Below are 25,686 nucleotides of genomic sequence, written 5' to 3' on the forward strand. Positions count from 1 at the left end.
GGAGCCTTAAAATTTTGCTACTCAAAGTGTGGACCTTGGGCCAGCCTATTATCACATGGGAACTTATTAAATATGCAGAATGATAAGTTCCGCCTTAGCCCTACTAACACAGAAGCTGTAGTTCACCAAGATCTCCAGATAATTCTCATGCATATTAAAGTTTGAGAAGAACTGCTTTAAAAGACAGCTATCAAAATACTTCCTTAACTCATCAGAGCATTTTATTTTTTACCCAAGTAGATTAATTACTCCACTCATACTACAGAGCCTATAGGAAATGCAAACTAGAAAAAGATCACATGAAATTGTTAAAGAAACAACAGATACAAAACATGCAGATTTCTATCCTGGGGGCTACATCTGAAATAAGGTAATGCAGGTACTTAACTAGCTCTGCATTAGCAGGGATGGTTGAGAGCAGGTGAATGGGTTTGTGAGGTGCCCACAGTTCCTCTTCAGAAGCAGTAGCAGTGGGCCGGTCACCAGAGCTTTGACTACCATGCTCTTACAAGCCTTAGCTCTCTAGCACAGAAGGAAACGTCCTGTGAGGAGCAAGGGTAACAAAGGGTGGGATTTCCTTTTCTTTTTAATCTCAAGTGTTGTGTCCAAAAACGGCTCCTCGCATCCACTAGCCCAACCATTCTCATCAGTTCCACCAGATAGCTCTACTCTTGTAGGTATGAAAGATTTTCCTGTGGTCTTCGTAAAATATAAAGGCTTATGTGGCTATCAGTTAAAGCTTTATCAGTTAAATCTGAACAGGAAGTAGGGGGTAGGCAGGTGTGACCTAGAGAAAGGGAAGGACCCTGGGGAAATCAGAGCCCTGGAAAGAGGTTGACCTCTCCCCACAGCACTCTGCTAATATCCCAGTGGCCTGGTGGCAAGGGTACTAGCTACAGAGACAACCGTCTCAGATTCAAATCCAACCTCTGCCACTTACCACCTAGGGGATCTTTGAACCAACTGCTCAATCCCTCTGAGCCTCAATTTCCTCACCTATGAAATTATCCTTATTATGTCTACCTCAGAAGCTACGAGGAAGGCTAAATGAGATCTTGCTGGTCAACTCCCCAAAGAAGTGTTTAATAAATGTTAATTCTCTACTGCTAACTCCCCCAAAGAAGCAGTAAAGTATGTTCATCTACTAACTTTGGAAGGAAAGTGTTTTACCTCACAGTCCCAAATTAAAGGAACAGGAAGTGCTTTAATCAGAAACCACATATGTTAGCTTTAATGAGCGGTTTCACCAAAACCAGAGGGGGCATGGTGTTCTCTGGGAGCCTGTTAAAGATTACATAACTCTGAAACTGCCAGTCAGCAGAGAGCTGAATTCCCCCCTCAGAGGTATTTGTGTGTTCTCCTCTCATAGAAAATAGTGGAAATTCAAACTGGTTAAAAGCATACTAAACCACCAAAATATCTTAGTTCACAAGAAATCACATACAACGCCTAAGGAAAATACACAGTAACTGAGGCAACTTCAAAAATTGATTTAAGAGATCCAAGAATCTTAGAAATTTTAGAAAACATCCCACTGCCCATTTTGACTACATCAGCCAAGGTCAAGGTAACATTTACACCACACTTGGTTAGAATTATCTCCCTTTCTCACCCTCAGGCGTTCAGCATCAGGCCAAGTTCAGCCTCCTGATCTTCCTGTTAACCTGTGGGGGAGAAATCAGGAAGCCACCAGATCAGTCAGCTATAAGCCAAAGGGAAATGATTTTCTCAGGAACAATTCACTCCCTCATTAGCAGGCTCTTTAACTTCTGAGAGGGTTTCTTTGGTTTTCTGAGAGCAGGACTTCTTCCAGCCAAAGTAAAAGGAGAAAGGTTTGCATCCTTTCCTCAGTAAGGAAAAGTCTGCATCTGGGCAACTAAATTATGCTGACCATGGTCACCACCTCCATGCTGAAAAGGATGCTGCCTAACATTTAACGTTATATGTGCTGTGCACTGATTTCTTATGCTACTCATCCCAGACTGACACTTCTGTGACCCCAGGGCTCTTCACCTGTACCCTGCCCAACTGCGTCTTCAACGTAAGCAAAATGGAGATCATACACTGTATCCTGAAGCCAAATAAAGAGACTTCAGGATTCTCTTCATGTTTAGATGATCTGTTTGGTTGATCCACTCCTCTATCAGAGATTATTGAGGGTAGTGAATAAGCCTTGCAAATGTTTCTCTCCTTTTACTGTCTAAACAACCTACTATCTAAGGCAAAAAAAAATTTTCACCTGCCCAGATAAAATATTTCTTTAGACAGCAGATTTAAAGTGGGGGAATTTATAAGCACCAAGTGCTTAAAACGTACATAATAAATGTCATCCTCTTTGGGACACACCCACCCCTTGACAGCCAGTTTACAAATCCACTAATCCCTGTGGAATCTCTAATCCACCCTACCTAGAAATATATTTTTATTCACACAGCATTCCTTCAAATACTTTATACAGACAGTCATAAATCTGGGGGTCCAGCCACGTCATCAAATTTCAGAGGTTCCCTCATTCATAAAATTGTCTTGTAATACTTGTCTTTAATTTTACAGGGGTAACATAAGAATTAATGAGGGCATTATATGAGTGAGAAAGTATACCTCTAAATCCACTCAAACCCAGGAGATTTCTGCCTTGGAGTATCATAGTTCTACATCACAGACTAAAGATAAATTGTTATATCAGATTTATGGTACTTCCATCAGGCATCCTATCCACCTCCCTCCATCAGCATCTTAGTCCTTCCTGATCTTTCAAGGCAAACAGATGCGATTCATGGCTATTACCAAGCTACAGAAATATCCCAGTTTATTTCCCAAAAAAACTGCCCCTCAATATTTTGCCCCCAAACAAGTATGATCACCCAAGTATCAGAAAATGATTTCAAAAGAAAGAATCTGAATATGGGGGGAGAAGCTTAGCATTTAATATACTTTTTCATACTAAATATCAAATAATAAAAATATACCTTTGTGTTTGAAGAGCCAAGTCACAGAAATACGTAAAGGCAAATCAATTGTTTCCAGCTGTAATCAGCGATAATAAACCCAAGTACGTGAGAGCATGAGAAAGATGATCAGTTTCCTTTTGAGGTTACATGATAAGCAGCAGCAGTTAAGCAGCCTTTTTCTCTAAAACTCGGCGTCTGACCTCGTGGCAAGAAGAGGGCAGCCCCTCTCCCCCGTCCCCTTTTATAGCGTCCGCTTTCTGTTCAGCTCTCTAGAGAGCATGGGGGCGGGGGAAGCGAAGGACCTATTTTCTAAAATACAGAATACAATCAAACGGCCGCTCGAAAGGGATTGCGTGGGCACGGAGGAGGGGCAGAGGAGGCGGAGAGGGGCAACCAGGACTAGTTTTGTGGATTTTTTTCTGCATACTGGAAATTCCCAAGCCAGAAAGGTACCAACCCGAGTCCCGGACATTCCCCTCGAGGGCCGGCTCCAAGACCTGGACTGGAATCCCGCAGAGGAATCAGAAGCAAATCTAAAAACAAAACATTTTTCTTAGGGATGCATTTTTTAAAATCTCAATAAATCCACACCGGGCGTTAGTGTTGCTCCCTCATTTGATTCACCTTCTCTCTCTTTTAAGACTTTATTATTTGACAGAGAGAGAGAGACAGGGAGAGAGAGTACAAGCAGAGGGAGTGGGAGAGGGAGAAGCAGGCTTCCCACCGAGCAGGGAGCCCCACGCGGGGCTCCATCCCAGGACCCCGGGACCATGACCTGAGCCAAAGGCAGAAGCTTAACGCCTGAGCCGCCCAGGTGCCCCTTGCCTTCTCTTTTATTTAGCTTTTCTTCTGTAGGTCTTCAAAAAGGGGGAGGGGAGTTGATACTTCCTACAGCACAGATTTTCAAACTATGGCAATCAAAAAGTAGTATCGCTATCATGTGCCTTCAATGACAAAGACATAAATAAAGCAGTGGTTCTATAATAAGATCACGTTATTTTCACGCGGGCAGGGGCAGGGGAGAGTGGAGTGAATTTAAACAGAGAATGTGAACTATTGCATAACACTGAAAGGATTTGGCCTATGACATTTGGTTTCACTGTGACTCCTTTTCCTTTTGGGACACTTACAACTGTAATCCCTGTACTGCTTCCCAACCCCCCACCCTCCGCAGTGTTAAAATCCAGCTTTGTAATTAGACCGGAAATGTCTGATTCTCCAGTAGGAATGGGCATCTAGAGCTAAACACCAGAAGGTCCTTAAAACTTTAACAGAAGATCCTTCTTCCTGGCTTCCTCTCATTTAATGGAGAATATTATTAAAGCAAAATATGAGGGGCGCCTGGGTGGCTCAGGTCCTGATCTTAGTACCGTGAGAGATCCAGCCCTGTGTGGAGTCCGCTTGAAAGATTCTCTCTCCCCCTCTCCCTCCCTCCCTCTCTGCCCCTCCCTCCACTGGTTCTCCCTCTCTCAAATGGGGGGGGGGGGGGTGCAGGTGTTAATTTCCCTGTACTTCTCTCAGTAATTGCTTTTTCCTTTAATACGGCCCAGAAACAGAGTCATCTCTGGCATGTAATATGGATATGTAAAGGCTTACCAAATATTCTTGTTACACCCCAATGTATCAATCTGAAACTTAATACCTGAAGCCAGGAAATGTCAGTCAATTGGTATTTAATAAAATGATGGTTGTTCAGGGAGCCACCCAGGGCTGTCTGGGTGGCTTAGTCAGTTAAGCGTCTGCCTTCAGCTCAGGTCATGATCCTACGGGTTCTGGAATCAAAGTCTTGCATCGGGCTCCTTGCTCAGCGGGGAGTCTGCTTCTCCTTCTGCCCCTCCTTCCACTTGTTCTAATAGTAAATAAATAAAATCTTAAAAAAAAAAAAGCATCACTCCAAAGCCCTGGAGAGGCAGTGGAAACTGAAATTCTCCTGAGAAGATGAAGCTCAGCCTCAGCCTCCAGCAATCTTTGAGAAAATGTTTAAAAAGTTCTTTTGTGAAAAAGAGAATCTCTCTTTATAAAAGTCCAAAAAGGGCTATGTACTCTCGCATACCTTGGTTCAAATCCAAACTCGAGTTCCTCATCTATAAAAGGTACCTAATATTACCTACACTACTAGATCATTATCACAATTAAATGTTAGGGATTAAGCCCCTGAAATAATAGACAAGCAATATTATTTCCTTAGTTCTATCTTCCTTCTTCCCTTAGTTGGTATTGCTCAAAGTGTAGAATATTACCATTGCGTCAGAATCACTGGACACTTGTAACAAAGGTTGATTCCACAATTCCCAGAAGCATGACCCCTAAGTTTGTATTTTTCTCAAGTATTCCAGGTGATTCTCAGACACTCTAAAGCTTAAAGACCATTAAAATTAAACTTTCTTAATATTTTTATCTACTTGTTGGTCCTCTTTAGACTCAGAAAACAATTTAAAATCTTCTTTCCCCATATGTATATTTTATAAATTTGAAGGTGGCCCTCAAGGCTAAGAAAGGAAGATCTTACACTCTCTGTTCTAAGTTAAAACTCCAAATTTTTTCACGCTTTAAACATCTGTCTTCATCTCTAAAGCTTCCTCAGTCTCTTCATGTATCCATTTAGGGATAACTAAAACTAGATTGTAATCTATTGTGGCTCGGAAAAGAGTACTTACACTTACTAAATGGCCCCAAGTTAACCTACACTCATTTGAAATTAATAAGGTAAAGACAGTCAAATAAAATCGATAATTCAATTATTTTAAGATAGCGAGTAGGAATGGCAGCTTTTTACTTCCAAGCATGAGAGAATATGTATACCTTACATTCAAATCAATAAATACCTGTTCTAGATCTCAATATCGAACTTTCGATACTAATTAATTTTAATTTCTGATGTTGGTATGCGATTCAAAATAACAACCAAAAAAGAAACACTTGAACTTGACGGAAGTAACTTCTACAACTTTATAATAAACAACAGCATTCTTTACACAAAATTCAGTTCTTAAAACCCTCAAACTTCAAAACACAAAAATAAATTTCCATTTATAGATTCCCCCTTCCAGTTCCAAAAGTGATTAAAGTATTCATCATGTAAAATTTAGCTGAAATAAGTAACAATCCCCCAGTGCAAGTATCAATTCAACACACAGATTTTGTGTACTGCTTTCATATTTTTCTTTTGCTTCTTTTCTAGATAAAAGCGGGATATTGTAAATATTCCCACTAGAAAGTTCTGACCAAGGATACTGGCCTTTTCAAGCAATTCAGAAAAGGTGGATCATTGAAAGAAACTCCTGAGACACAGCAGTCCGCAGCGTATTACAGGAGCCACTGACTAGAAGCCTTATCAGTTCATCCCACCAAAGATGGACCAACTGTGTTATTCATACAGATAAGCTCAATCTCCTTTACCAGATAAGCTACCAACCACTTAGGTCAGAACACTTTTCACAGTTTTTTAGCATCGTAATCTCCCCTCTCAGGAGAGGCTAATTCAAACACACTCACTAACATCTTTGGTTACAAGGGCAATACAGTGCGTAGATGTTGTTAATAATGGTTCTCCCATGGCTATGTAAAGATTGGAAAAAATGCTGTAGGTAGACATAAATGCAACCTGCATTTTCTAAGCTCCTTATGTCTTATATAAAGTCCAGTTTCTTTTGAAATTGTGTACATGTCAATAGCAGCCATCTCTCCATGGGGCCAGCCATAAACTTCCTGTACTACAGGTAATATGATTCCTCCAGTCCCCTCCAGGGCAGGCTAGGTCTCCAAGGGGCACACAAAGGACAAGAACATGTCCAGTTGGTTCTTCACAATAACTTCATCTGGATGTAGCTTGTGGGGTAAATAATGAGCCAGGGTCATCTCCCAGGCATCAACGAGATACACTCCAACTCCTGAGAACATCTTCCGAAGGATGGTGTCCAGCTGAAAGTTGTACCAGTCACTGTTGAAAAGGCTCACTTCAGGCCCCAGCTCTTGGGCATTGGCTGTTCGGATGACTACCACGGTCTTAGGACTTCGATCCAGGAGCTGGACCACTGCTCGACGGATATTCCTGAGCCGCCGGATGTACACTTCCAAGGGGAAGGTGCTAAAATGAGACCATACAGCTATGGCAACCACGGTGTTCTTCCCGCCCACGATGCCATTCAGCTCATTTGCCACATAATGGAGCTCATTGCTAAAGACAGTTGTAAAACGGATGGGTGGACCATGGCAGCGATATTTGAGCAGGATGTTGTGCTTCTGGTCCACCGCAAGGAAAGGACCCACATTCTTGGGACTACCCAAGTTAAACTCCACTAAATCTGAAACAAGGAAAACTCAAATTCATAAAAATGTTCAAACCAAGCACATATATTATGATGATTCTATACTTAGCAGCTTAAAAGAACATTTTTTCAAATAAAAGTGTAACAAAAAGGTACAAGTGTAAAGGGAATATCTATTTCACTGGCCTCAACAGACCTGTATTCTAACATATTTATTAAACTACCAGTGATACCTATGTCTATATACCCCAGAAGCAAAATAACTGTTTACCACTAACCATTAGGCCAAGAAATCTTCCTGTTTGCACCAACTGCTGAATATCTAAAAATCAACTTGGCATTTACACATGATTCTTCTAATAGACAAACATTATTTCTTCTAGGAGAAGGGCTATAACGTCTGCCTTTTTAAGAATGCATAAATGTAACCAAATACTTCTTTTTGCAATACATGAAAGAACGGAGCAGCCCTATTTCTTCTGATTTTCGATTTCACCCTATGGATGGAAAATCGTATTAGTGTCTTAGAAAATGTCTATCTCCGTCACAAGAATAACAAAGACCAAGTGGTGTTTCAAAGTCTAGCTCCTCTGAGATCTTCTGATGGTCCTAGGAATCAGTGATTATTTCTCTTTTGTTACCCCTAAAAAACTCGGTCTCTACAATTCATCACTTAACATATGCCCCATAAGGAAAGAGGGCCTGTCTCATATACTTAAATGTTCCTACAAGTGCCTTTCAGAGAACAGACCAAGTAACTTCTGGCAACCCAAGTCAATTAGCACTTCTAAGCACCTATTCAGTGCCATGAGCCAGTAATGCTCAGATGGGTAAGTCACAGTCCTGGCTCTCAAGAGGTATACTGTCAATTCTGAAGAAATAACATCATACTATAATTGGCCTACATTCTTCTTAAGGGTTAAAGGTGTCACTTTTCTCTCCAAGCAGTCCCAGACTCCTCTTCTAGAATTTCCTACCTAATTCATTACTACTTAGCATTTGGCCCCACTTAAGCTGAATAAACTCAAGCTATCATTTTTTCTTTTGATTAAGATCAAGCCCTGACACAAGGCTTTATCAGGTGAAAATCTGTCTGCAAAGGATATGGTGGAAAACAATCAAGACACCCAATGTGATCACTGCTATGAAAGGAAATAATGAGCTACGTCATTAGAACTTAAGAAACAAACAACTAAAGACTCTTGGAGGGCCCTGCCTAGTCAGCATCAAAACATGTTTAGCATTATGCCATACAAATTATATCCCTTTTTCTAGTTTTTAATGTATGCTTTATCGACTAAACTCGGCTATGCCTATTTCAAAAAAACAAGCAAAACAAAAACTGGAATTAACTTTCTACTTTTGGGGATCATATCTACTTCTTCCTTTCCTTCTAAAAATTAAATCTGAAATTAAGTTGATGTAAAAAATAAAAAGAAAAAAAAATACCAACAACAGCTCACAACAAACTATGGGACTGTGCTTTATGGAAAACCCTCCCCATACACAGCCCTCAAAAATAGTTCCCACAGAATTACTTATCAGCTCTCTAAATTGTAAGCAGGGTCTTTAGTACTGTTACCTGGGATTCATCTCTCCTCATCCAGCCCACATACCTCCCATGAAGAAGAAAAGGCCCTTGAATAAGGGATGGCCCTCCAGTGAGTGGGGCTTTATTCTGAGTCTGGATAGCACCCCCAGAGCCCAGCAGTGAAATCAGGAAGCTAAGAATGCTGGGACCTACCAAGACTCCCTCAGTAGGAGCCAGCTCATCTCAATATCATACCAATGGAATGCCCAACGGATGACACTGGGAAGGCTTTGCTGAATGGATGCATTAAAGTGGACCACAGTCAGTTTGGCTGCTTCCTTCCAGTTAAATCTATTATAAACTTGGAGTCTGACCAAACAGAATTAGGAGCGAAACAACTGGAAATGTCCCCCTCTCTTTTAGAGCCCAGAATATCAGAAGTAAAGCACTGCTGTAAGGTGATACCATCCAGCTGCCTCATTGCACACATGGAGAAATGAAGGCCTGGTAACAATGACACATCCAAGGTCGCACAGCTAATCCATGGTACAAAACTTCAACAAGAACACAGTGCTTCCGTCAATACATCAACCCCACCATGGATCAGAAACCATCACACAGCTCTCCAGGGTTAGGATACCTCTTCAGTCCACAGAGAAATAACTACTTCCTTGGCTGATGCCTTTCTTCAGGCACTGGAGTGAAGAAAGCTGGTTTTGTCCATGTGGAAAAGAGTTATAAAATAAAATACAAAGTACTAACCTGGAACAAACGTAGTAAGGTATTCAAACCACTGCCTGATTGTTGAGTCACCAAATAAATACACCACTTTTCTTTGCAAGCATTCTGTGATATTGTCGGGGTCATTAAACTGGCGCATCTTAAACTTTCTGGGCCTCCACTGGTCTTTGTAATAATACCCAGAAGGAAAAGTTCCTGAGCCTTGAGATAGTTCCAGACTGTTCGTTTCTGAAAAGAAAAAGGAAAAAATAAGATATTCTGAAAGTCTCCTCCAACAAACCATACATGGAAAATGCTCCAAGAAACAAAATTAAGCCCCTTTATTTGTTAGCCTGCTCGTATATGGGTAACATTTCCTGCCATCACATCTCAGAGAAATCCCAGACTTTCCCCTTGCTACAAAAGTTTCTCCTTTGCACAAAAATAGGAAGATCTGAAACGTGTTTGATGGTATTGGTGGACAGAAAGGGAAAAGGGAACTTTGAGCACTCCCCTCTGATTATGCATGTTTTTATCAAAGCCAAAAATAAAAGCAAGCAAATAACCATGGAAATGTGTAGATATAAGCATTGTCCAGTATTATCCCAGAATGAATTTCTCATACCAGGGCCTATGAGGTAAGTAACACCTTAAATTCATATTTTACATATGTATAGTAAAATCAGTCTACTGTTGCTCAGCCTATTATTATTATTTTTTTAAGATTTTATTTATTTGACAGAGACACAGCAGAGAGGGAACACAAGCAGGGGGAGTGGGAGAGGGAGAAGCAGGCTTCCCGCAGAGCAGGGAGCCTGATGTGGGGCTAGATCCCAGGACCCTGGGATCGTGACCTGAGCCAAAGGCAGACACTTAACAACTGAGCCACCCAGGCGTCCCTGCTCAGCCTATTAAAAGGAAAGTTTTAACCTATGGGTCCTATAATCAAATATGAATTCAGAAAACCACCACTTAATACAGAGAACAAACCAAATATACACACTCTGAAGAACTATTCCCCACAACACAGAAGGCTCAGAAGGCCTTCTTGCACAATGAACAGTATATAAAAGGCAGCAGGGGTGCCTCGGTGCAGCGTCTGCCTTCAGCTCAGGTCATGATCCCAGGGTCCTCAGGGTCCTGGGATCGAGCTGCACATTGGGCTCCCTGCTCAGCAGGAAGACTGCTTCTCCCTCTGCCTGCCACTCCTACTTGTGCTCTCTCTCTCTCTGACAAATAAATAAAATCTTTAAAAAAATAAATAAAATTAAATAAAATTAAAATAAAATAAAATAAACACAGCAGCAGTGTGTACTCATGGTTGTAGCCTAGCTACATGTGATGACACAAGCACCAGAGCACATTTCAGAGGGAGAGTCAACATCCTTCTGCCCTAACACCTCCCTTGGAAAATGCTTCTGTAGAAACAACACATTTTACATGCTTCAAAATAAACAGGGATGGCAAATATTTCTTGTGAGTTTACTCTGCAATTAAACATATTATCTCATATGATGCTCACAATAACCCTACCCAACCTACCCTAGGTAGGTCCTATTGTTACCTCTACCTTTCAGAACAGTTCAGCAACTTGACCTAGACCCAGAGCTAGTAAGTGGCAAAGCCAGGACCTGATCCAGGCGGGTGAGTCCCAATACCCATGTTCTAACCACTGTGCTACATCATCTCTCAAAAGCAGATGGTTGTAGATGGCAGCCGTTTTCTTTTTGGCTTTTTTCCTGAAGGAGTATACTTATTCATTTTGAATCTACAATCTTTAAAAACCACCAATTTTTTTATATCACCTCCTTACAAACCCCAAGGCTCAAACCTGGATCATAATCCAGTAATTCTATAGTCTCACCTGTTAAACCACAATTCAAAATCCAAATGTTTATACGACTCAGCAATTTAAATCTGAGTCCCGTATTTGTGACTATTTTCAGCTTATCATCTTGATATTATTATTATTCAAAATTATTTTGGTTTTATTCTCTTCAAAGAAGATGCCCTATTTGACAGATAGTGCCTATTTCATCTTTTAACTTAGGCATCTGCTAATTCCTTGAAGGTTCAGGGCCTAAGCAGAAAGGTAAATGGCATTTTTTAAAATTTTACTTGGAAAAAATAAAGAAAGAAAAACTTTACTTGGAAAAAGTGATTGTCAAAGAAAAAATGGGGGGGAGGGATAATTTATCTGGCTTATTCAAAAACAATTTCTTCACATGTTACCAAGTGTGGCTTTACTGTGTTACCACACCCTGCCCAAAGCTCCCTCATTACATCAGCACGTCAAGATTACACAGGCAGAGAGCCCTAGAGCAGACACCTGGGGCACAAAGAAAACATTTACTAGACTGGGAATTAAAAGTGATTTTGAAGTTACAATTTTTACCATGGTTAATTCAGGACACTTGGCTATTCTGTGTCAAAAACATGTGATAAAGAAAAGTATATATCACACAGGAAACAATTACCATTCCCATTCAAATGTTAATTATATTTACTACCAGAGTTAAGTCAAGCAAAGCAAATCAATTACTGAACCTGACATTAATTCTTTACACTTGCAGCACTAGATAACAGAGCATAATTTTAAAGTGAAATGCATGTACCTACACTGCCCTCTTATGGTCAGCTGAGACAAACATGTTTCCTATTTTTTTTTTTTTTTAAGATTTTATATATTCATTTGAGAGAGCACGAGCAAGGAGCCCAATGCATGGCTCGATCCCAGGACCCTGGCATCATGACCTGAGCCGAAGGCAGACACTTAACCATCTCAGCCACCCAGGCATCCCCAACACATTTCCTATTTTAATAAGACTTTAAGGAGTCTGAAGTTATTTCAAAGTCAGCATTTCTTCAACCTCGGAATTTTCACATAAGATATGAAAGTCTCTAAAACTGAATATATAACCCCAATATACTATGCATGTGGAATAAAAGTAATTTTAAAACAAAAATGAGTTATTACTAATTTTACAGTTATCTTAAATACTGAAGGTGAAGGAAGTTGTTTTCCTGGAGGTGGTTATAAAGGCAGATAAGAAGATCTTTATGCAAAATCAGAAGGGAGAGTTTCGATAACTTGCAAGTAAGGTCCCTGCTTCTCTAAAATCTGTTAGCGTCTCTTTAAAACCCATAGTTTATATTTTCTTCCAAAGGGTGTCATCCCATGTCATTCATTAGCCAAAATGAGGGCTATTTGGGCCACAAATGGGACAAAATGAGGGAGAAAAATGCAGAGAAAAAAATTTCCCTATACTATCTAGAAAGAGCTGGATCAGAGATACAGTGTGAATTAAGGGTGGGAGGTGTGTGTGAGTGCATGTTAGTGCACATGTCCCTTAAAATTATGGCATGGAATTATCACAGAACAGAAAAGTAAAAGGCAGGCCAAAGGGGAGTATATAGTTCATGAGAGGAAAAACAAGACAGAGAAGAAAAAGAATCAATTCCTTGCACTGGGGAACACACCGGAACACTTGGGTACGATCTCAGGGAGATAAGAAATGAGGACAGCATGTGTGGAGCTGTTTACGGATACCTTATCAAGGGCTGGGACTATGAGAAGGTCCCGGCTACACAGTCATTACCATGGCTTGAGTTTGAGTCTCTTGAGTGCCCCCTAGAAAATCTTGGGAATTTAATTTTTTTTCTTTATACTTTAGTCCCCTAAAAGCGAAGCATTTTACAGAGGTAAGCTAAAAATAGGTATAGGTAGAAATACCTATAGATTCAAAGAATGTTGAAAGGGACCTCAGATAATGGCTAGTCTAAATCTTTTAAAGGTGAAGAAAGAATGTCACAGAGTGACTTGCCAAAGTTTCTCAGAGTTGTAGGGACAGCTAGTGGTAAAGGTAGTCTGTCTACAAAGGCACACATTACACTACTGATACAGTTGTGGGAATGGGCTTCCTACCCCCAAATGCTATCAGTTAGTTGGATTTTATATGTAGGATATGAGCCCTTTGATTTTCTAAGTTAACCAAATAAAATGTATTCTGTATGAAGTATTTTTTCCAACAACTGGAAAGTGATTGTCTTTAAAATGGCTTTGTCCGGAGCACCTGGGTGGCTCAGCCAGTTAAGCATCTGCCTCTGGCTCAGGTCATGAACCCAAGGTCCTGGGATCGAGCCCCGCATCGGGCTCCCTGCTCGGTGGGGAGCCTGCTTCTCCCCCTGCTTGTACTCTCTCTCTCTGTCAAATAAATAAATAAAATCTTTAAAAAAAAAAAAAAAGATAGCTTTAGGGCGCCTGGGTGGCTCAGTTGGTTGAGTGACTGCCTTCAGCTCAGATCATGATCCTGGGGTCCTGGGATCGAGTCCCGCATTGGGCTCCCTGCTCAGCGGGGAGTCTGCTTCCCCCTCTGACCCTCCCCCCTTTCATGTGTTCTCTCTCATTCTCGCTCTCTCAAATGAATAATAAAATCTTTAAAAAAATAAAAAATAAAAAAAAGCTTTGTCCAATTTGTTGCACTACCACATCAACATCAGAGTGACGTCTCATCCATAATGGCACCACTTTGATTTTCACCAAGCAACATCCAACACTATTTCATCATTCACTCCATCCTTTGGATGCATTTAGATTTTAGAGAGTTGATGGATTCCACTACTGCAGACAAACCCGAACAGCAAGACGTCCTCCACCACACCTCCCAAGCACGGTAAGAGATAGCAGAAAAGGGGTTGGACCTGAGTCAGAGGCTCTGGTTTATATCTGGCTCCACCTCTCCCAAAGGAGACGCCAGAAATCACTTAAACTCTCATCTTATTCATCCCCTGTATTCTGAGTCTGGTCTAGCATCAGACACAGAGCAGATGTCAAAATGATGACTGAATGAGCTCTGGAACTTGGTTTCATTATCTACAAAACGGATAAATTATTAGTTATTTTGAAGAGCTATTGTGAAAGTCCAATACTATAGTAGTATTAGTAGTATTAACCATTTTTAATATAAAGGGCAACACTGGAATGCTGGAAATATTCTCTGTGTTCTAAACATTCTATATCTTCATGTGGGTGGTAGTTACACTTTATTCATTTTCTATTGCTGTGTGTCAAACCACCACAAACTTAAGTGGCTTAAAAACAAGGGACATTTATTATCACAGAGCTCTGTCTGTCAAGAGTCCAGGGCATGGCATAGCGGGATTCTCAGAGTCTCACAGGTTGAAATCAGGTTGTCAGCAGGGTTGTGTTCCTTTCCAAAGATGAGAGAAATCTGCTTCCAGGCTCATTCAAATTGTTGGCCAGATTCAGTTCCTTGTGGTTCTAAGACTGAGTTTCTTGTTTCCTTGGTGGTTGTCAGACAGGGAATGCCTTTCAGTTCCTAGAACCTGCCTACATTTCTTGCCACATGGCTTCCTCCATCTTTAAAGCCAGCAACAAAGAATCTCCCTCACATGAAAGCCTTCTCACACTTTGAACCTCTTCAAGAAGAACCTGGTTTCTGTTGAGGGGTTATCCAGTTAGGTCAGATTTACCCAGAATAGTATACTTTTTAGAAGTCAACTTTGTTACATAATCAAATCATGGGAGTGATATCCCATCATATTTGCAGGTCCTTCCCACACTCAAGAGAAAAAGAATTATATATGGGCATGGGTCACTGGGAGTCATCTTAGAATTGACCTATCGCAGCTACAAAGACAGATATAAATGTAAATTTCCATTGTACTATATATTTACAATCCATGCACTCATTGGTATGTAGGATACACCTCAAAAGATAAAGAAAATAGCAAAGGGCTACAAAGATGTTAATGTTTATTCTATTGCTATTAGATCTAGTTTTATCCCAAACTCTCAGTAAGCTCTCCCAAAAATATGAGCTCTATTTTAGTTGTTGGTGAGGTTAGAAGCCATCAAGGCTTCTATTAGGCTGTGGTGGTCTCGGGACCACAGTACAGGTGCTAATGAAAAGTCAGCAGCAATTCTGACACTGGGAAAGCCTGTCAGAAATCAGATCTTGTCCCTATGATTCTTTGTTTTTGACTGGAATTATACCCATGCCTGGGGGTAGACGGGTAATCTCTAACAATTCAGCAGACTAAATATGCATCTTAGAATAATTTTAGCTTGTAGGAAAATCAGTTACCTAACATACAAAAACTGATAAGAAAAAACAAAACCTTCAAAACACAGGATTCATAACTAAAATAATAAAAGTGGAAAGAATATAAACCCTTCCAAGGCCAGGGCAAAGAAAATACAAGTTGGGTCTGAAATATCTTGTGGTGCCAGAAAGTAAGGAAGTGCTTACAGGAAAAAAAAAAAAAAAAGGATGACAGCATGTCAAAGGGGCACAGGAGCCAAACCGAAAAAATTCCCAATTCCCAAAACTGGAGCAATCACAGCAACAAAATAAATAACAAATGAATTGGGTAATAACCCAAAGAATGAAATAAACAATCATGAGTCATAAGCCTATAATGACATAATTAAATAAACAGGAAAAAAGGGACAATTCTTCCTTACAGAAAAATTCCAATTAATAAATGTCTTAGGAATGAGAGATTAAAAAATCAGAATTACGTGCCACAGAAATAATTGCTGCTGGCAAGATCTACTAATGAATGCAAAAACGAGTGGGTGAAAGTGTAAGCAGATGTAAACAGGATGTTTACATTCTGTTGTAATATAGAGACATCTGGAGAGTAGTTTCCTGTGGCTACTATAACAAGTTAACACATATTTGGTGGCTTAAAACAACACAAATTTATTCTCTTACAGTTTTGGAGGCCGGAAGTCCAAATTCAGTATCGCTGGGCCAAAACCAAGGTATCAGTAAGGCCATGCTCTCTCAGGAGGAGCTAGGAAACAATGTGTCTCCTCGCCTCTTCTAGAGCTGTGTTCTCTGGCTCATGGCCCCTTTTTCCACGTGTTAAGCCAGCAGCACAGCATCTTCAATTCTCTCTCTGCTTCCGTTGTCATACTGCCTTCTGCTTCTGTATGAAATCTCCCTCTGCCTCCCTCTTAAAAGGACACTTGTGGTTGCATTTAGGGCCCACTCAGATTACCCAGATAATCTCTCCCTGTCTCTAGACCCTTAACTTAATCACATATACAAAGTTTCCTTTGCCATCCGTATACAACAACATTCACAAATTTGAGGGATTAAGATTTGGATATCTTTGGGGGCCATTATTCAGCCTACCACAGTCTCAAAGTTATCTGTCCAGAATACAGAATAAATATAAAGAGAAGAGAACCCTGACAGACACTTGAACCAAGTGATCAAAGTTAACATCATTAACAATACATATCAACATCATGTACTCCCCTTTGCTATTCTTCCAAAAATTCATGATCTCATTCCAATCATCAGAACACATTAGACAAATCGAAAGTTAGAAGCATTCTAAAAAATATGTGACCAACGCTCTTCAAAGTTTAAAAGTCATGGAAGATAATGTCATAGAGGGAAGACTAAGAAAACATGGTGACTAAATGCAATGTGGGATCCTGCACTGGATTCAAGAACAGAAAAAGAACATGAGTGGAAAAACTGATGAAATCCAAATAAACCCTACAGTGTAGTTAATAATATTATACTGATGTTAAAATCTTAGTTTTGAAAGTATTATGTGGTTATGTAAAATGTCAGCATAAGGGGAAGCTGGGTGTAGGCTATACAGGAACTCTGTACTATTTCTGTAACTCATATGTAAGTCTAAAATTATCTGAAAACAAAGTGTTAAAAAAGATGAAGGAAGGAATGAAGGGAGGAAGATAGGGAGGGAGGAAGAGAAGAAGGCGAGCCCACGGTTTAGGGTCTTTGAGTGCACCTTGCTGGTCACTAGTGTGAACTGCAGTGAAGTTCTCCTAAACTGGGTATCTGATATTCTATAAAGCAATTGCCCTTCTCTTTTCTTTCCAATTATGTACCTGTTTGAGACGGTCTTCTCAAAGCCAGGCTATTCTGCTTCTACTGATACATGGTTCATTTCTTCCTCTAAAAATCTATCAAGGGGATGGGACACCTAGGTGGCTCAATCAGTTAAGCGTCTACCTTCGGCTCAGGTCATGATCCCAGGGTCCCAGGATCAGGCTCCCTGCTGAGCAGGGAGCCTGCTTCTCCCTCTGTCTGCCACTCCCACTGCTTGTGCTCTCCACCTCTCTCTGACAAATAATAAAATATTAAAAAAAAAAAAAAAAAGATTTCCTTTCTAAAAAAAAAAAAAAAATCCATCAAGCGGAGCCTGGGTGGCTCAATGAGTTAAGTGACTGACTTCGGTTCAGGTCATGATCTCAGGGTCCTGGAATCGAGCCCAGAAAAAGGCTCCCTGGCTCAGCGAGAAATTTGCTTGTCTCTCTCCCTCTGCCCCTCCCCACACTCATTCTCTCTCTCAAATAAATAAAATCTTTAAAATAAATAAATAAAAGATAAAAATCCATCAAAAGTCTCACTGGTTACTAAATCTGTCTTCTTTCTAAACAGAACAGCACATCACAAACCCACAACCACTTCTTGGTTAACACCGAGGCCTGTCAGGTGCAGGTAAACCATCCAAAGCTCCACCCACTGACGATCCCTCTAGATCCCCAGGGACAAGGCAGGCAAGCCAGAAGACTGGGACTCTGGCAGAGAAGGGAGGTGGAACAAGGCCTCCTTGGTGTCAGACACGGAAGAGCGAGGAGTGCAGAACTGTGGGCGGTAATGTGGGGGGAGAGGCCCAGGCAAATAAAAGTTATTTCCGTTAATGATGTTTCATATATGAATCCTTTAAAATGAGTAATTCACGGGCTTTAAGTAAATCAAATACAGCCTTTCATTAGGAAAAGACTGGGATTTCTTGGGACACATGATGGCAGGGACCAGAGATACAGGCTCGCAGTGTCCTGGCTGCCGCTGGGCCACAGACAAATTTTATGGAGCCCACAAAATATTTTAAAGGTTTTCAATTGGATGCCAATGTTTTGAAATCTGGAGATACTACATTTAAAGATTAAAGATTAAGACTTCTGATTCTTTTTTATGGAAAAAAAACCCTATAGATCTGGCCACACTGTGTCTACATTTCTGCACAGCAACAAAGCAGAAGGAACTGCGGAGAGGCTGTCCTTGCTCTCCAGTTCCCTCCCCACCACACAAGGCATGCATGTGACTAACACCCACCGTGACTACATTCATATGTATAATATACCCAGGCCCGACGGCGTCTGTGTTTGCAGGATCTGTGTGGGAGACTATACATCCATGCTTTCAACAGCTAAAAGGGCCTTGCCTGCCATCTGCATAAGCTTCCTTAATAATAGTCATCCTTTCTTCCTAAAAGTCACCATAGCTATTTACATCTATTCTGCAAAAACAGAACGTATACATTTACTCTTCAGAATTTCGTTGTCTTACTTTTAACGATATCCTATACCAATGGATCAAAATCGTCTAGAAGGTTTGTTGAAACACAGATCGCTGGGCCCCACACCCCAGAGTGTCTGATTCAGTAGCCTGAGATAAGACTTGAGAATCTGCAATTCCAGCAAGTCCCTGCTAAGGCCCATGCTGCTAATGCAGAGACCACACCTTGAGAAACCTGCCATTCACTAACCCAATGCTTTGGATTTCAAAAATTTCTATGACAACTTTACACACATTTCTTGAGGATCTCTAGAGCACCGATATCCGACAGAACTTCTGCAATAATGGATACATTTTATATAAAATGCTGTCCAACATGGCAGCCACTAGCTACACGTGGCCCCTGAGGGTATGTGACTTACACTTTATTTAATTTTAATTTAATTTTAATTAACTTTAATTTTAATTAACGTAAATAGCCACATGTGGCTAGGAGCTACCATATTGGACGGTACAGCACTGAAGGCTCCTAAGGAGCCAACCAGAGAGGAGACAGGAGGAGGAAGACGACTTTTACATGAGTCTAAATATCAAAGCCCAAGATTATGCACATAAGGTCTGATTTATTTTAATCAAAAAGCTCTTTTAGTATTTTCAATTGTGCCCAGAAGTATGTCCATGACATATTAATTTAATGTCCATGGCACATTAAAAGGAGGAAAAAAGTTTTTATAACATTAGTGAAACCACAGAGCCTCACCCATTTAGCAAGAAAAACAACAAACCATCAAGCTCATTCCTTTTTACCTTTTATTCTCCTGGGAATCACAGTCACCCAATCAGGTCCACTGGAGTTGATTGGCATTTTGATATTGATACCACTTTAGAAGGAATAGAAAGAGTACAAGCTTAGATTCAAGAACATTTACTTTCTAATATGTATCTTCATTTGCAAATAAAAAAAAGGTATGATGTCACAGAACCCTAAGATGAAATATCCTTATAAATGTTAATCAACACAATTAATTAATAAACTAGGTCTCTTATAAGGTTAAATAGATATATAAAGTGAATAAAAATTAAATAGGTTTTTAACTTTTCACTGCTTAGAACTGAGAGCATAAGCTCCAAAATGACAAAGTCTGGGCTGAATTACTTAATCCCCTTGGACTCAGAAAATGGCTCACACTGATGAGAATGTCACTATCTAATTTTCAAGCTACAAATCCATGTAGAATTAAGTCGTATGACAGATTCCTCAGGCCTTGCCCAGAACAGAGAGGAGTCCCTACTGAAGATACTCGTCCCCAGATATGTGCTCTTGTCGTACTTTGTTCATCATTACTATGGCTCTGGAGTGCCTCTTTCTAAAACATACACTCCTCAAAGACACAAATTGTGTCTCCCTCACCTTTTGTCTTCAGCACTTAGCACAGGCCCTGGACTAGAGTCCATGCTTGGAAAATATTTGATGGAGAGCTGTGTGAAAAAGTGGGGGAGAGTGGAGTCCAAGGGGAAAGTACTGAAAACTTGTTATAACTATTCCAGAAACTGGGTTACAATAATTACCTCCCACGCTTAGACCAAAAACAAACAAAATAAAATGCTAACTTTCCAAATTCTTTTTAATCTTATTTATTTGACAGAGAGAGAGCACAAGCAGGGGGAGCTGCAGGCAGAGGGAGACGGAGAAGCAGACTCCCCACTGAGCAGGGACCTGATGCGGGGCTCAATCCCAGGACCCTGAGATCACGACCTAAGCCAAAGGGCAGACGCCTAACCAACTGAGCCACCCAGGCTCCCTGGAATTAAAATTTTTTTTAATAAAATAAATAATTTTGGGGGCACCTGGGTAGACCAGTCTTGGACCAGTTTTAGCTCAGGTCATGATCTCAGGGTCATGAGATTGAGCCCCAAGTCAAGCTCCCTGCTCAGCACGGAGCCTGCTTAAGATTCTCTCTCCCTCTCCCTCTGCCCCTCCTACCCAACATGGTCACTCTCTCTCTTCCCCTCTCACTCAAATAAATAAATCTTAAAAAAAAAATAGTAATAATTCCTAAGCTTCTACCATGTGCCTGGCACTGTCCTAGATGTCAGGGATCTAACAGTATACAAACCCCCCACAGCATCTCCTTCATGGAACTGACATTCTAATGGGGGAGAGAAATAAAAAAACAAAGTAGGAAGGCAGTACAGTTGATCCTCGAACAACATGGGTTTGAACTATGCAGGTCCATTTATGCATGGATTTTTTTCAATACAATACAGTACTGTAAATGTATTTTCTGTTCCTTATGATTTTCTTTTCTCTAGCTTTCTTTACAAATACAGTACCTAACATATGTAGCATACGAAATATGTGTTAATTAACTGTAAGGGTTCCGGTCAAAAGCACGATATCAGTAGTTCAGTTTTTGGGGAGTCAGAAGTTAGAGCAGATTTTGGACAGACTCCGCAAGTGGTTGGAACCCTCCATGCCCATGGTTTTCAAGGCTCAACTGTATCAGACACTACATTAGAAAATAGCTTAAGTAAGTGGCATTTAAGAGAGGACACGACTTCAAAAACATCATAAATAAACCACTTTAATGAGAGAGCCTTGAGGTAAAGAAAAGAAGAAAATTTCCCCTTTGTAATTTTCCTGTAAAAATGTTTAACCTCAATGTGGTCATGGAAAAACAATAAAGCAGCAAATCCAAACCAAGGGACATCCTACAAAATGGTGACATCAGAATTCTTTTTTTAAAGACTTTACTTATTGGCTTATTTATTTGAGAGAAAGAGAGAGAAAGCATGAGCAGTGGAGAGGCAGAGGGGGAGGGAGAGGGACAGACTTTGCTGAGTGCGGAGCCCGACACAAATTTTTAATAATGTAAAAAACAAGCTAGAAACCTCTTCCAGATTTAAAGAGATTAAAGAGGTAACTAAACACACTGTGTGTGATCATAGGTTAGATTAGTTAAAATAAACTAAAATAAATTAAGTAAATTTTTTTTAAAAAATAAACAGGGGCGCCTCGGTGGTGCAGTCAGTTAAGTGTTTCTAACTCTTGGTTTTTGCTCAGGGTGGTGGGATTGAGCCCCGTGTGAATGTGGAGTCTGCTTAAGATTCTCTCTCCCTCTCCATCTGCTTCGTGCTCTCACTCTCTCTCAAATTAATATATCTTTAAAAAATAAAAAAGACAGCCATAAGGGACATTACTCGGACAACCGGAGAAACTTGAGTATGGACTGTTATTAAATAACAGTACTGCATCAATGATAAATGCCCCCAGTGTGGTAAATATGCTCTGGTTACATACTGGAGAAAGTTCATGTGCTAGGAGATGCGTACTCATGCGGTGCAACACCATGATGTCTGCAACTTAATCTCAAATGGTCAAGGGGGGAAGAATTATACGTAGACATACACATATATAAACACACATAGAGAAAGCAAGAGAAAGCAAACATAGCAAAACATTTAAGTAAAAGACTAAATCTAAGTAAAAGACTTATTCATTTCATTTTTGTTCATTTTAATTTCATTTTTATTATTCTTGCAGTGTTTCTAATGATTTGAAAGGTTTTTTTAAACACAAAGTTAGAAAGAAAAAAGATATTAAATTATGCTAAAAATATATGGGAAGCTTTTCATGTGAGAAGCTCACTCTTTCAAAAGGCCTTCTTTTGGGGCACCTGGGTGGCTCAGTCGCTGAGCATCTGCCTTCTGCTCAGGTCATGATCCCAGGGTCCTGGGATCGAGGCCCACATCAGGCTCCCTGCTCTGCGGGAAGCCTGCTTCTCCCTCTCCCACTCCCCCTGCTTGTGTTCCCTCTCTCGCTGTGTCTCTGTCAAACAAATAAATAAAATCTTTAAAAAAAAAAAAAAGGCCTTCCTTTATATTAATAGGATCTTTTAAGCAAAGTACTGTTGTTCTTTCTAAAACCAACATTTTTTTTCCTTAGGAGTAAAGAACCAAAGATTAGATCCCTTTAATTGCCCAACTGTAATTTAGGGAACCAAAGACCAAGGCTGTTTCTTAATCCTTCCTGAATTAAGCAATGTTATGAACCACCAAGGGAAAAACGTAAAAATGGGTATCAGCTTAACATATGCAGGCCATGAATTCAAAACAGTACACTCAAGGATACCTCAAAAGATCACATTCAATCTTTGCTTTTTCTTTTCAGTTAGCTGGTGCAAAACCTCAGAATTTTAACAGAGAAAATAATGCAAAAAATAAAATCAGTATCAGGACTATCAAATGTTTGGTTTCCAAAAATGCCACCTCAAACACCATTTTCCCAGCAAACTTCCAAGTAAGTGGAGTTTCTTAATGATTCTACTACTACAAAGTGATTCTACTGCAAAATGCCATCAGCCAGCCTTATCCAGGATATGAGTAAGGACAGGGACATACATTGTTTCATCCTTCACGACTCATAGGTGTTTTCCAGTTTTAATGGTAGGATTTGGTGTCAGGAATATTCTTAAATTTTACAAATTCTCTAGCCTTTTTCCCACTTTTTTTCCACATGGAATTTCAGTAAGTTACAAGCTATGCTTCCTCTTTTTTTTGCTAAGCCACTAAGCGGCCTGACAACACGACTCTAAAAGGGGAGTAACTGAGCAGTCTTCACACATTGGCAAAAAGTACACAGAACTGAAATAATATGCTCACCGTCACTGATAAATAGCTTGTCTGAGATCGAACCCAGGATAAAACTAAAGCTAAAGTCCTTGTGTACTGAGTTTTTTGTGTATACTGAAGAACAGTACAGTAAATACTTTGAGTAGTGCTCCCTCTGCCGGTCTTCTAACAGCATGGCATGAGTCCACCAAATGTGTATTTTAAAACTGGTAGGACCAAAAGCTGACTCCAGAAGTGAAAAATCAAAGGGCTTTATTGTAGGAGCTCCTATAGACTACATACCTGATGGTAGGCACTTTTCCCCCATTGAGGAATGAGTGGACATAAAACAAAATTTTGGGGGGTTGCCTAGATGTGCTCCACAAAACTACCTCTCTACCAGTATTTTTTAAGTTATTTATTTTATGAAAAAATAAAAGACATTTTTACATTCTTTCAAATAATTGGACTTTTTGACCATATGGCTTTCTAACTTTTTTTCCTTAGGCATGCTATTTTACTTCAGAACTACATGGGATGTCGAAGAAAACATTTTAATTCGAACTGATCCCATACATTCTCTTCCGCACACTGTTCCATATCTTGATCATTATGCTGAAAAAGTTTTACACTTATGTTCAAAAACAGAAATTTGTGCACAGCAAAGCAAAAATTTCAACAACTATTAATTTAAAAAATATAATTTGCTGTGGTATTCCTGGCTTCCCATGTTTATCATTAAGTCAACCCAGCAATGTGGTCATAGTCATAGTGTTTTTTCTATCAATACATGTTTATATGATTTTAATAACTGATAATATGCCACTTACTTTTTTTTATTTTATTAGACATGAAGCTAAACCACTGGCCTGACTACAAGACCTCTAGTTCTTAGATGATTTTTTGATCTGTTCTGTGAATAAGTGAGCTTTCTTACATAGCTACAGGTATGCTCTGTAGTTCTAAAGTAAAACATAAGGGTAAAAGGTCTTTCATTTGAACTGGAATAAGCTCTTAGGTTCACTTTTTAAAAACTATTCACAAGGAGGCACCTGGCTGGCTTAGTCAGTGGAGCATGCAACTTGATCTCAGGGTTATGGGTTCGAGCCCCACATTTGGTGTAGAGATTACTTAAAAATAAAAAGAACCTAAAAAATGAAAAATAAATAAATAAAAACTATTCACAAAATATAAATATTTATTTTCTTATTCACTATCTCTCCCAAATTGGGCCAACTTCAGAGAGATATATGAAGCAAATAACCAAGACAAGAAAGTCTCCTAAATGGGACGCTGTCTCCTAATCGGGACAAAAACAGTAGAAAAGGACCCTTAAAATACCCCCTTGAACAAGGAGCACGTACCTCTGGAAGAAAGCATTCTCTGCAGCAGTTAGAAGGCCCTTCAGGTATCCACCTTTGAAATGGTTAATTCTGCTACTGCAAGGGAGCTTCTTTGGTTTGAAGCAGAACCAGGGTTCTCCAGTGTAGAGATCTGTAAAGTTACACAGGGGCAGACTGCCAGGAAGACACACATTACACTCCGTGGTTTCAGAAATTCTTCCTGAACGGAAGAGACTCTTGAAATAGACCCTGTGTGGTTTCTCTTCTTGCAGGTGCTGAAGAACTCTGATCCCTTCGGTGGGGTGGACGAGAGATATGGACACTTTAACTCTGCCTGGCCAGAGCAAAGTAAAAAAGACCTTGTAAAACCCATTCTGGTAGTCTACCACTCTGCCCACAGCCCCTGCCTGCAGCTTTGGGGAGTGGATTCTGGCCTGCAGGTAGTCTCCACCATATTTCTTGGGCTTTCTTTGAAAATCCTGTACATGAACCAGCACTTCTAGTTGGCTTCCCACCTTGAAGAAGGCTGCAGAGTTCAAGATAACGAAGTAGCTGGAAGAAGGGTCAGTGCTCTTCAGAAAGGGGACGGGACCCACATCAGGCACCTGCCACTGCAAGGCGGCCAGCAAGGAGTCCTCCTCCATGCGCTCTCGGCTGGACAGGGTCTGGTGCTCATAGCCACAGTAAGGATTCCGGCTAACTCCTGTCACCTGGGAGGAAACAAACTGTCCACTGCTATCGATGAACGTGGCTGAAACAGTCTCATGGTCCAAGTACTGAAGAGAAAAACACAAAAACAGAAGCCACAGACAGCTACAATAAATTTCCTTATATCAACCAAATATATCTCTGCTTCAGTTTAACTTTAAAAAAAAAAAACTACTTGGGATGACATTGGTTCAAAAATCAGAGTTCACTAGTTTTACAGGGTTATCTTTTTGCAATACAGTG

At 40.2% G+C, this 25,686-nt stretch overlaps 2 protein-coding genes across 4 annotated transcripts in view; both read right to left on the bottom strand.

Moving 5' to 3' along the window:
* The window catches only part of NFKBIZ (NFKB inhibitor zeta), a 29,958-nt gene extending 26,715 nt beyond the window's left edge, over positions 1 to 3,243 (bottom strand). The window contains exons 1-2 of the mRNA XM_027583336.2: positions 2,970 to 3,243; positions 1,613 to 1,664 (exon numbers count right to left, since the gene is read on the bottom strand). The gene's annotated coding sequence lies outside the window, so the exon portion shown is untranslated. The remainder of the gene's footprint in view (positions 1 to 1,612; positions 1,665 to 2,969) is intronic.
* A 1,547-nt stretch (positions 3,244 to 4,790) lies between these two features.
* The window catches only part of NXPE3 (neurexophilin and PC-esterase domain family member 3), a 46,477-nt gene continuing 25,581 nt past the window's right edge, over positions 4,791 to 25,686 (bottom strand). For all 3 annotated transcript variants that reach the window (XM_027587019.2, XM_027587020.2, XM_027587021.2), the window contains 4 exons: positions 24,757 to 25,511; positions 19,589 to 19,662; positions 9,513 to 9,719; positions 4,791 to 7,255 (listed from right to left, as the gene is read on the bottom strand). In XM_027587019.2, the coding sequence (XP_027442820.1) occupies positions 6,705 to 7,255; positions 9,513 to 9,719; positions 19,589 to 19,662; positions 24,757 to 25,511 (1,587 nt within the window). In that variant the 3' untranslated portion in view covers positions 4,791 to 6,704. The remainder of the gene's footprint in view (positions 7,256 to 9,512; positions 9,720 to 19,588; positions 19,663 to 24,756; positions 25,512 to 25,686) is intronic.

This window comes from Zalophus californianus, chromosome 1, assembly GCF_009762305.2.
Source record: "Zalophus californianus isolate mZalCal1 chromosome 1, mZalCal1.pri.v2, whole genome shotgun sequence".
Classification (NCBI taxonomy): Eukaryota; Metazoa; Chordata; class Mammalia; order Carnivora; family Otariidae; genus Zalophus; species Zalophus californianus.